Source organism: Podarcis filfolensis (genome assembly GCF_964270895.1).
Source record: "Podarcis filfolensis genome assembly, chromosome: 11".
Taxonomy (NCBI): Eukaryota; Metazoa; Chordata; class Lepidosauria; order Squamata; family Lacertidae; genus Podarcis; species Podarcis filfolensis.
The window spans coordinates 54,158,911-54,171,218 of NC_139613.1; the positions used below are offsets into that span (position 1 = coordinate 54,158,911).

The 12,308-nt window shown below is 42.8% G+C and overlaps 1 protein-coding gene and 1 long non-coding RNA gene across 17 annotated transcripts in view; both read left to right on the forward strand.

The window, feature by feature from the left end:
- Positions 1–12,308, forward strand: part of LOC310745039 — a 65,664-nt gene continuing 53,356 nt past the window's right edge. The window contains exon 1 of the long non-coding RNA XR_014539830.1: positions 1–32. This is a non-coding gene — a long non-coding RNA (uncharacterized lncRNA). The remainder of the gene's footprint in view (positions 33–12,308) is intronic.
- Positions 252–12,308, forward strand: part of CDC14B (cell division cycle 14B) — a 120,638-nt gene continuing 108,581 nt past the window's right edge. For 13 of the 16 annotated variants that reach the window (XM_083576941.1, XM_083576926.1, XM_083576927.1 and 10 more), the window contains exon 1: positions 268–649. In XM_083576941.1, the coding sequence (XP_083433067.1) occupies positions 469–649 (181 nt within the window). In that variant the 5' untranslated portion in view covers positions 268–468. Of the gene's footprint in view, positions 650–12,308 lie in introns of all 16 variants that reach the window. The other 3 variants (XM_083576944.1, XM_083576925.1, XM_083576943.1) reach the window with 3 other exon arrangements.

The window sequence follows — 12,308 nt, forward strand, 5'->3', positions numbered from 1 at the left end:
CCCCAAAAATATATAGTCCGGCCCCCCACAAGGTCTGAGGGACAGTGGACCGGCCCCCTGCTGAAAAAGTTTGCTGTTCTATACGAATCCGTGGACAGGAAAAGAGAGGAATGTCGAGGCCTTTGTCGCCTTGACGCCCCCCCCCCACCAGACGCAGGTGCTCAGGCGACTTTCACTATGACATCACCGGGGCCGAGCCTGGGGGATTATGGCGTCACGCCTCCCGGCCCAATGAGCGCCGGGCGGGCGGAGGGAGCGCCCGAATGAGGCGGGAGCGGCGCCCGAGCGCGGGAGCGGCAGCAACAGCAGCGGCCCGCGGCCGGTTGGGAGCCGAGCGGGGCGGCGCTTCTGGCCGCCGCCCGCCGCCTCCTGCTCCCGCTGGGCTGCGTGAGCCCCGCGAGGGGGGTAAGCGGCGGGGATGAGCGCCGGTGCGCTGCCGCCGCCGCCGCCTCCTCTGCCGCCGCCGCCATGAAGCGGAAGACCTCGGCGGCGGGCGGGCGGCGAAACTCGGCCCCGGCCAGCCTGCCCGACACGCCGCCGCCGCCGGCCGTCAAGAAGACGCGCAGCTCGGCCACGCTGCCCGCCGTCCTGGAGGCGGACGAGCCGGCGCCGCGGCCCCTCCGGAGAGAGCTCTACCTGCAGATCACAGGTGAGGGGGCGCGGGTCGGGGAAGGGGGTGGGCGTGCTGGGATGGACGGGGCGGCTGTTTTCCCAACCGGGGGGGGGACGGGACTCGCAGATCCGCCTCCCTCGCTTGGAAACCGGCCTCCCGAGTTACTTCGCGGCGCGGATTTTTCCGCAGCTGCCCTTTGAGTCCGCGCGGGGTAAACAATCCCCGGGCTTCCTTCGCGCTTCCAAACGTTGCGCGCTACCCGCGATCCCTTGGGATTGAAAATCTGATGCGCGAGGAAGCTCCCGATCCCCTCTCGATAATCGCGGTGTTGTTATTGTTGTTGCTTTTTGCCTCCGAATGCAAATAGGTCAGACGTTCCCCTCCTCCACCATCCCTGGTGCTATCCTGATTTCTTTTCTTTTTCCCCCAAAAATTTTTTGGGGGGTTTTCACAACATTATAAACAAACACATAAGACAAACAGACATAAATCATAACCTTATTGAAAATTACGCTTGTTAACATTGTTAAGTGACTTCCTGGCTTCCCCTTGGGTGAATTTCGTTGCATGTCCTTTTAACGGTTTTCCAAATCACAGTTCTTATGAAATTTAACTTAAACATTAACATCCTTAAATCTTCACATTATGAAATTCAACATATTAATTCATCACTTAACATAAATAAAATCCTAAGCCAATTAAGTATCTGCAAGCTGTTTTCAGTTAATTTAACTTCACATATGTAACTTAAGTAATCATTAAATTTATTCCACTCTTCCTGAAGGAGGAGGAGTATTAGGAAGAGAGGGTGTTCTCCTGATTTCTGATCAAATCTTCGAATTCTGTGCATTGCCTTTTGTATACAGATGGGGAGGATGTTTTTTCCCCTTGGGGGAAACTGCTGCCTCCCCAGAGTCGGTGTGCCTGTGTGGGATAAACAAGACTTCTCTATTGTCACCCGTTCAATGGGTGCTTGTTTTCCTCTTCACCTTTTATACAGGAAGCTTAACATGGCTCAAAACTGTCCTGATGATACAAATCCTGGGCAAAAGGACCTCCAGGTTGCTTTGCCACTAGCTCCCTGCTTTATAGACTTGTAGAGTTGGGAGAGACCCCAGGGGTCATCTAGTCCACCCCCTGCAATGCAGACATCTCGGCTAAAGCATCCATGAAAGCATCTTGTAATTTGCAGCCATTGGTTCGAGTCCTACCCTTCAGAGCAGGATAAAACAGCTTGCTCCATCTTCCATGTGACAGCCCTTTAGATATTTGGATATGGCTATTGTATCTCCTCTCCGTCTCCTCTTTTCCAGGCTTACCATAGCCAGCTCCTTCAACCATTCCTCATAAGGCTTGCTTTCCAGACTCTTGTTCACCTTGGTGGTCATTACGGTGGGAAACACTCTGTAGCACTCTTCTGAGTAATGCAGTACAGTGGTACCTCGAGTTAAGTACTTAATTCGTTCCAGAGGTCTGTTCTTAACCTGAAACTGTTCTTAATCTGAAGCACCACTTTAGCTAATAGGGCCTCCCGCTGCTGCTGCGCCGCCGGAGCACAATTTCTGTTCTCATCCTGAAGCAAAGTTCTTAACCCGAGGTACTATTTCTGGGTTAGCGGAGTCTGTAACCTGAAACGTATGTAACCCGAAGTGTATGTAACCCGAGGTACCACTGTAGTTCTAAGCTTCTCCGTACAGTATAGTTTAAAAAAGGTAAAGGACCCCTGACAGTTAAGTCCAGTCGCAGAGAACTCTGGGGTTGTGGTGCTCATCTCGCTTTACAGGCTGAGGGAGCTGACGTTTGTTCGGAGACAGTTTTTTCAGGTCATGTGGCCAGCATGACTAAGCCACTTCTGGCGAAACCAGAGCAGCACACAGAAACGCCGTTTACCTTCCTGCTGGAGTGATACCTGTTTATCTACTTGCACTTTTTGGCGTGCTTTCAAACTGCTAGGTTGGCAGGAGCAGGAACCGAGCAACGGGAGCTCACCCCGTCGCAGGGATTTGAACCGCCGACCTTCTGATCGGCAAGCCCAAGAGGCTCAGTGGTTTAGACCTAGACCACAGCGCCACCCGCGTCCTTCCAATAGTATATTATTATTTATTCATTATTACATGTAAAGCTCATCTATCCTCCAAGAAGCTCAAAGTGGCATGCACAGTTCTCCCTACTCCCCATTTCATCTACTCAACAACCCTGTCAGGTAGGTTAGTCTGAAACAATTGACTTGCTGAACATCACCCAGGGAGTTTCATGGCTGAGCAGAGAGATGCAAACCCAGGGACAGTATCCAGCTAAACAGTTCCGCTAGCACAAAGACTTTTGGGTGACCCCTAAGTCTGGTGGGTTGAAGGTGGGGGTGGTGGGTACCCAGAACAGATTTAGGGGTTGCATAGAGAGAGAGAAGAGAAAAGGATCAGGAAGTTGCATTGCATAGCTAAATGTCCCTGCACTACTTGTTGGTTGGGGCAGTAGCCAGGTAAACATTTCCACTTGTAGATATATTATAGATATATTGCAATATGGCACTACACAGGCTGTGACATCAGCGTGAACATTCTAAAACAATGCTAGGCTGCAATTCCTCTTTTCTAGTTAAGAGATGCCTTAACCTTATGAATCACAACATGATTCTCCGTCTGCATGTTTTAGATTTCAACATTTTATTGTATGTATATATGTTTGTACATAAAATTACACCTACAGTATAATAATATAATGCATCTACAAAAATTATAATCTGTAGAATGCCCTCCCTTATGTTCTTGTAGAAGCCAGGTAAACAAACACCTTTTTCCCAGGCTTTTACAGGCTGATAGATTGGAAAGTCCCCTTTTCATAATGCTGTAAATTATGTAACTGATGAGAATTATTATTTTTTGTTTCTATTTCTTAGGCTTTATTGCTTTCATACTATCTTGTTTTTGTAAACCACCATACAGCCATTTTTGCTGAAGGGTAGTATAGAAAGCTCATGATAAAAAAATAAAAAATGAATCTACATTCTGATCATTGTTACAAAACATATTTTAAGAAGGCAAACAAAGGCTTGGGCAGGGTTCTGGAGTTGAATAACACTCAAGGTTCTTTCCACTCACATGGTTGCTCTTCTGTCTCAGCCTGTCATGCTGGATAGATGGGGAATCATCAAAGGCCGCCAGCAAACTACTACTGAACAGCATCTCTGCTTTATTTGATTGATCTGCTTTCTTTTTCCTCCAGCTTTTTCCTGGAAACACTGTGTATTGTCCTGATCTGATGCATACATAATTTATATGCACAAAATGGAGTGGATTCTTAAAAATCAAAATAAAGAAGCTAATTTTAGTTTAAATTGGATGTTAACACACATTCAGCTGTATTGAGCCTTCAATTACAGTCATTTCAGTGAAACTCTGAAAGTAAGAAACATGTATGAAAGTTTAGACTCATGAGAACAGACCCAAAGGTCTGCTTGCATGAATCAATGGCAGTTTCCCCCCCACACAGGGGATTGCCCTGATTTCTGCAGATTTCCCCTCTAGAACCTGATCCCATGCCATTCTGAATAGGTTCCCCCCAACCCTTAGGAGCAGCAGGGAGCTAAAGTAAGAAAGAGGTGGGAAAGCCCTGTTCTGTGTGCAGAATTATCTGGATCCAGCCCATGATATCTGAAAACTGAAGCCATGACCTATGTGGCAAGATTCCCAAGAGATCAGAAAAGCACTTTAAATAGCAAATGTAGTTTGGGTCTTATTCTTCAAGTAGTGATCTTCCTTGCACGTATATGGGTGCAAAGAGAGCCAATTTCACCATTGTTCCTCTGTCTCTAAGCAAATATAAATTCTGCAGTGCAAAAGCCCGGAAGACTAATGTACTTAGAGATTTCAGATTATACTCCTTAGTAATTAAAAGGCTCTTCTTAGTTATAAATGGATACTGCTTTGATTATCATTTCAACAAATTTTTGTGTGGGCTTGTTGAAGAAAAATATAAGTTGGAAAATTAGGCTGAAACCAGTGATTTGATGTAAACTTTTTTCTTGGCAGTTTTAAATCAATGTTGCAATCATGAGTTCAGTTGACTCGATTTAACCCATCTAACATACAAAGCATTTAAATTCAGCCTGTCTCTGCATCTTGGGTGGAATCTACACACATATAACAAATGTTGTGAAAATGCTTTTTTTGGGGGAAAATGATTTGAAAAATATATTGAATTTGCCTTAGCTCACCATCACCATCTAGTGTCACATTTGTATAATGCACACACCTAAAACGTTTTATTTGCAGTTAAACTGAAAATCTTTTGAGTCCAGGAAATGTGCTTTATCAGCACCATGCACCTATTTGTTTTATCTTCTTGCAAGAAAGCAGTGAAGGATTGAATTCAATATAATATTATATTGTGGATGTGGAAATCAAACATGAGGGGGGGAAATACAAAATATTAGGAGTACAACATAACTAAGAATGTAGCATTAAAAGATCCCTTAAACTGCTGTTGTAGCTTTTATTTACGCCCAAAGTCTTAAAAGCCTTTTTCTATCTAAATTTTGGACTGCTTATAGCTGCTGAATCGAATTTCCTGTTGACATCTAGCTTTGTGTTTTCTTATCCTTCCACTTTTATTGTTCTTTGAAAGAGGGTATAAATAATGTTTTGATTTTTATGAACAGCATGTAATCAATGGTACATGTAAATGCCCATATAAATATTGCAAGAGTTATGAATAGCAGACTCTAGCATATTGCTTAGAGCTAGATATTTTAAATCATGTAGGGCTTTTCAAGCCCCAAACTCCTTGGTGCTTTATTTTTTATTTAACAAAATGTTTATACTACTTGATTATAATAAAACTTCCTGGTGGTTTGCAAGAGATATTAAAACTATCAATGAAAAACACTTAAAACAATTAGAAACATTTAAAACAATTAAGATTAGCTTTAAAAGAGACCAGTGTATGTCAACAACTGCATGTCTGGCTAGGCTTGCCTAAGAAAAAATGTTTGTAGCAATGGGTAGTGTGATGGGATGGTGAGCTGCTTGTGCGTAAAATCCTGATCCCTCAGAGTTTGGCTAAGTTCCCAAACCTCTGTCTGTGATGGAGCTCCTTAAGCATGGCTCCATCAATCGCTCGTAGAATCGGACAGTGGGCGTTTACGGAACTTCTTCCAGCATAAAAGCTCCTTAACGGAAACGCGTCTTCTGGACTCTCGGCGTGACAGTTTCCGCCGAGGAGTGGGTGTCCCTACGGGAGGTCCTGAAACCTCCCCACTGTTCTCGCTTGAAGTGTCTCTGAGCCCTCCCTCCGACTCACTTTCCCTTGGAACTCCACTTCTCCCCCTGCTGGTCCCCTCCTCCGCTGAGTGGTCTCTCTCACCCTCCATGAGCCCTTTCACCTCCTTCGTCTCAGATGACAGTTCCCTGACAGGTAGGCTGTAGGGCAATTGAAGAAGAAGAGGAGGAGGAGTTTGGATTTGATATCCCAACTTTCACTCCCTTGAAGGAGTCTCAAAGCGGCTAACATTCTCCTTTCCCTTCCTCCCCCACAACAAACACTCTGTGAGGTGAGTGGGGCTGAGAGACTTCAGAGAAGTGTGACTGGCCCAAGGTCACCCAGCAGCTGCATGTGGAGGAGCGGGGACGCGAACCCGGTTCCCCAGATTACGAGTCTACGGCTCTTAACCACTACACCACACTGGCTCTCCATAGTGCTAGGCTCTTGAGGCTCAGGGCTAGATAAGCAATAAGCTACTCATCCTAGTCCCAGTGTTCTTAGTGCCCAGTCTAATAGTATTGGTTTATAACATTTCTCTCCCTTCATTTCCCCAGTTCTTTGTAAGCCCCCACTTTGTGGGATGGCATGATGGAGGAACATCTAAGGGCTGTTTCATCTATTATGTTCTCAACATGCTCTTGTATTATGCATGCTAATAAACACAGGGCTTAGAAAGTGCAGTTGGTTTCATATCCCTGATATATGTTACATATATTGGAACCTTTTCAGAAAATTATAGCCTGGTTATAAACTCCGCCTTGGTCAGGTCTCTCCACTCCAGTTGTCCATCCATAGAACAGGAATGTCACTCACTTTCTGAAAAGGGATGCAAGGCATACGGGAGATAATTGTAAAGCACATCACCTCTTAAATGCGATGCTGCATAAACGGTTGGTAACAACAATAAGTAACAGTCTGTGAATTAAATTCCCAAAACAATTTTCGAAAAAACCCAGGCATTATTTACTCACAGCTCTCTCTCTCTCTTTGCATTGCTTCGCTGGAAAGTTCTGTTTTCATTCACAGGACTCTGCATTGCTCGTTCATGGTAGTACAGTGTTTACTATGGATATTTTCTGCATTGGATATTTACAGCACTCCTTCAAATGGGCATAGGTAAAGGTAAAGGGACCCCTGACAATTAGGTCCAACTTCCGGTTAGCGCCGGCGCTTAATGGCGGATCTCAACCGGAGCTCCGGGAGAGATCTGCCTCGCGGGTTCGGGTCCTGTCAGCTACGGCGAAGCGGGGACCCTTAAAAATCACAGGCGCGTTGCCTGTGAACTGGAGACTCGGCGGGCACCTTTGCGCCCCCCCCGACGCTGCGAAATAGCCTTTTTAAAGGCTCCGGAGCAGCGGAGGGGTCTTGGAGCGGTGCTGAGAGTCGTCTTCACCCAGCCTGCGAAGCGAAGCCGCGTCGCCATTAGTGGAGAGCGCTGACTTCTTCCCGTGAAATTGGATTAAAAGAACAACTATCCGTGAGTAGGATTGACTGCTAAAGTATAATTGGACTCTAAAATAAAGAAATTGGGCACCGAGACGGATAAGCACTAAAAAGGAAGTCTGCTTTCCGTCCTGTAGCAAGATCAAAGCGAAAGGCACTCTAGCTGTAACTGCTTGAGAGAAACTTGCGGGAATTAAGAAATCCACCACCAAAGCAAAGAACTCCCCCCCCGAAGGCAGGAGGGGGGGGGAAGAAGATTTTAAAAGTGTTTCCCTGCCAATTTAAAAGAATTGGATTAAGTACTGCTGCTCTTTAACCTGGGATCGGACTGCCGGAGATAAGGAACCGGCTAAGGACTGTTGCTATAAGAAGCTAAAAAGTATCTTAAATTGACTTTGGTTACTTCCAATTTGAAACACTGTTTCTGTGGTATTACAAAGTTACTTACAGGACACTATTGATTGGGATCCCCCTGAAAGAGAAAAGAAAAATTGAAAGGGACTAGGAAATTTTTATTCTTTTTTCTGAAGAGTGTGGGATTATTTTGAGAAGCATAGAACTGACTCTACGCCCTCTAGAGGACCTACAAATTGTTTCAGCAACAAGTGGAGTTTAAAATTTGAGAACTTTTGTTTGTGAGCTCCAAAGTCTGGGAATGACCTTGACTAAAAGACTTTGTTATGGCAGATGGTAAAGAGAAAGGGGATTTACAAGAAACAACCTTGAGATCTGGCAGACAATATAAAATTGACCCTTTCATGCAAAGAAGGGCTTTTGTAACAGGAGCCTCTGGAACTATAGTGGCTGCAAAGCCAAAAGTGAAAGCAATGTCTACAGAAGAATCATTTGCTAAGGTATTGGAGAAGATAAATGACTCTTTGGAGGAACTAAAAAAAACAAGGCGCAGAGACTAAACTGCAAGTTGCTGAAACTAAAGTACAAGTTGCTGAAACAAATAAAAAAATTGAAGAAATCTCTGGGAAAATTGACCTAAATACTAAAAGTATAACTGACCTTGGGAACAAAGTGAACTCAAATGCAGAAGCAATTGGGAAATTATTGGAAGATTCATCTATAACACGAAAGATAGCTGAGGAAGCTAAGGAAATTGTAACTGCTGCGGAGGAAAAATTTCCACCAGTTTACAAGAAATTGGATGAGTATGAACTGGCACTCTCTATGCAGGATATGCAACGCAAGGAGAGGAATTTAAGGATCAGACTTGTGCCGGAAAAGGAAGGAGACAACTTGGTGGATTATTTGACAAAAGAATTTTCTGATTTTTGGAAGCAGGAGTTGAAGAAAGAGGACTTTAAGATAGAAAGTGCATTTAGATTGGGAACAAGACAGAAGAAGAATCGACCCAGAGATTGTCTTATTACTTTAAGATCAAAGGAGGAGCGAGATAAAATACTGAACCTGCACTACCAAACAGCCCTTCGAATTGAAGACTTTTTTATTGAGATTTTTAAAGACATCCCTAAGAGTATCTTGGACGCAAGAGGACATTATAAGGACCTGGTGACACTGCTGAAGAAGAACTACATACCATTCAAGTGGGAATTTCCCCAAGGCCTGTCTTTTAAATATAAGGGAAAGAAGAGAAGAATAAAGACTGTAAGTGATAAAGACAAGTTCTTGGGAGAGCACGAAGAAGACCTACAGAAAGAGACTTTTCCAGGACAGGGGCATCCATCACTGGACACGAACACGGCACCACCGACGGACGAGGAACAAAAAAAGGGAGCTGTAGGAGGAAGGAGTAAATAATCCCATCATGGCTCTGCAACTTCTAACCTGGAATTGTAACGGCTTGAACATTCCCAGGAAGAGAAAAAGTATATTTCATGCCTTAAAGAAAGACCAATTGGACTTGATTTGCCTACAAGAGACCCATGTGACAAGAGCACACAGAAAATTACTAATAAATAAAAGACTGGGACAGGAATTTATATCCTCAGACAGAGTAAAAAAGAGAGGAGTAGTGATCTATGCAAAAGAAAAATTGCAACCGAAACAAATCTTTAAAGATGATCAAGGAAGATATTTGGCAATTGAAATTCAATCCCAAGGAGAGAAGTATTTGATAGTGGGAATCTATGCACCAAACGAAGGGAAAGCTGAATTTTTTAAGAAGTTGCATGAAATCTTGATGGACCATATGGATTACAACTTAATTTTGATGGGAGATATGAATGGAGTAGTTTCAACAAATATGGACAAGGCACAAAGACAGGTAATAACAAAAGATGGAAGACTACCAAAGACTTTTTTTGAAATGACTGACAATATGGACTTGATTGATATTTGGAGAACAAAACACCCACTAGAAAGAGAGGGAACCTTCTTTTCTGAAGCCAAAATGACATGGACAAGGATTGACCAAATCTGGGTGACTAGCAGTATGGCTCCGAACATAAAAAAAGTAGAAATCTGCCCAAAAACTTTCTCCGACCATAATGCTGTAAAGATGGTGATGAGGCAAACAACAACTGGTTCCTTCAGATGGAGAATGAATGACACCTTATTCAGAGATGAGGAGATTTGCAAGAAGGCCCAAAAAACCTTGAAAGACTACTTTGAAATCAACTTAAGGTCTGAAGTAGAAAAAAGAATAGTATGGGACGCAAGCAAAGCCGTGATGAGAGGGTTTTTGATTCAGCAAAATACTTTAAAGAAGAGAAAGCAAAATGAGAAGAAGGAGAGAATTTTGGAAAAGATAAAAAAAGGGGAAAAACAATTAAGATCAAAGCCAAAATCCCAAGAGATTTTAAGAGAAATCAAATTTCATCAAACACAATATATGGAACTGATGAATCAAGAATTAGAGTGGAAAATTAAACAAATGAGACAAAAGACCTTTGAATCTGCTGATAAATGTGGCAAGTTACTGGCTTGGCAAATAAAGAAGAGACAAAAACTCAACACGGTAACAAATATAGAAGTGGAAGGAAAAAACATAAGCAACCCAGCGGAAATTAGGAATTGTTTTCAGAACTACTTTAGACAACTTTACACACAAGGGCCGCAGAAAGAAATGGACATACAACAGTTCCTCGAGGAAAATGGGCTGAAAAAGGTTTCGCAAGAAAGTAAGACAATATTGAATCAGGAGATATCAGCACAAGAAATAGAAGATGCCATTCAAGGCATGACGCTGGGCAAATCCCCCGGACCGGATGGACTGACTTCCAAATATTACAAAGTTCTGAAGGAAGGGTTGATACAACCTTTGAAGGAAGTCTGCAATGAGATTATGAAGGGGAAAAGGGCACCCGATACGTGGAGAGAGGCCTACATTACACTTATACCAAAGACAGAGACTGAAAAGACCCAACTTAAAAACTACCGACCCATCTCGTTATTGAATGTGGATTACAAAATCTTTGCTAATATTTTAGCAAAGAGACTGAAAAGAGTTTTGATGGAGGAGATTCACGGGGACCAAGCGGGCTTTCTCCCAAAAAGGCATTTATCGAATAATGTAAGGAATATAATTGACATTTTGGAAAAGCTGGAAGTGAACATAAACACTAAAGCTGTTTTGATATTTGTGGATGCCGAGAAAGCCTTTGACAACATTTCTTGGAGTTTTATGTTGAAGAACCTCCGGGGGATGGGGGTAGGCCAAGGGTTTGAGAATGGTATAGGTGCAATATACTCTGAACAGAAAGCCAAATTAATTGTAAATAATGTGGTTACAGAAGAGTTCAAGATTGAAAAAGGGACACGTCAGGGGTGCCCTATCTCCCCATTACTTTTTATATCGGTCCTGGAGGTTTTGCTTAATATGATTAGGAGGGACCAGTTGGTTAAAGGGATTCAGGTCGGAGCTAAACAATATAAACTGAGAGCATTTGCAGATGACTTAGTACTTACATTACAAGAGCCAGAAGCTAGCACGAAAAGAGTTCTGGAAATAATTCAAGAGTTTGGTCAAATGGCAGGATTTAAATTGAATAAGTTTAAGACAAAGGTTTTGGAGAAAAATTTGACACAGATAGAAAAGGAAAGGTTTCAGAATGAGACAGGGTTGACTGTGGTTAAAAAAGTGAAATATTTGGGTATAAATATGACAGCTAAAAATGTGAATTTGTTTAAAGATAATTATGAAAAAACTTGGAGAGAAGTGAAAAAAGATTTGGAGATTTGGTCCAACTTAAAGCTTTCCTTGCTAGGCCGTATTGCAGCTATAAAGATGAATGTATTGCCAAGAATGTTGTTTTTGTTCCAAGCATTGCAAATAATTGATAAAATGGATTGTTTCAAGAGGTGGCAAAAAGACATATCTAAATTTGTCTGGCAGGGCAAAAAGCCCAGAATTAAATTTAAGATATTAACGGATTCAAAGGAAAGAGGGGGGTTTGCCCTGCCAGACTTTAAACTTTACTATGAAGCGGCAGCTTTCTGCTGGCTGAAAGAATGGCTACTTCTTGAAAACACAGACATTTTGGATTTGGAAGGTTTTAATAACATTTTTGGGTGGCATGCATATTTGTGGTATGACAAGGTTAAAGCACATAAAAGTTTCAAAAATCATATTGTCAGAAAAGCACTATTAAATGTCTGGGTCAGATATAAAGACTTGCTGGAAAATAAAACTCCAAGGTGGCTGTCGCCAATGGAAGCTAAGGCAGTTAAAAAGTTAAATATGGAGTCCAAGTGGCCAAGATACTGGGAAATTTTGGAAAAGGAAGGGGACAAATTGAGATTGCAGAGTTTTGAGAAATTAAAAGGGAAGGTGAGAGACTGGTTCCACTACCATCAAATAAATGAAGCGTTTAAACTGGACAGTAAAATTGGCTTCCAGGTGGAAAAATCAAAATTGGAGATAGAACTGTTAGAACCCAGTACCAAGAATTTGTCCAAAATGTACAATTTGCTGCTGAAATGGAATACACAAGATGAAACGGTTAAATCGGTCATGATTAAATGGGCTCAGGACATTGGTCATAATATTTTGTTTGCTGATTGGGAAAAGTTGTGGACCACC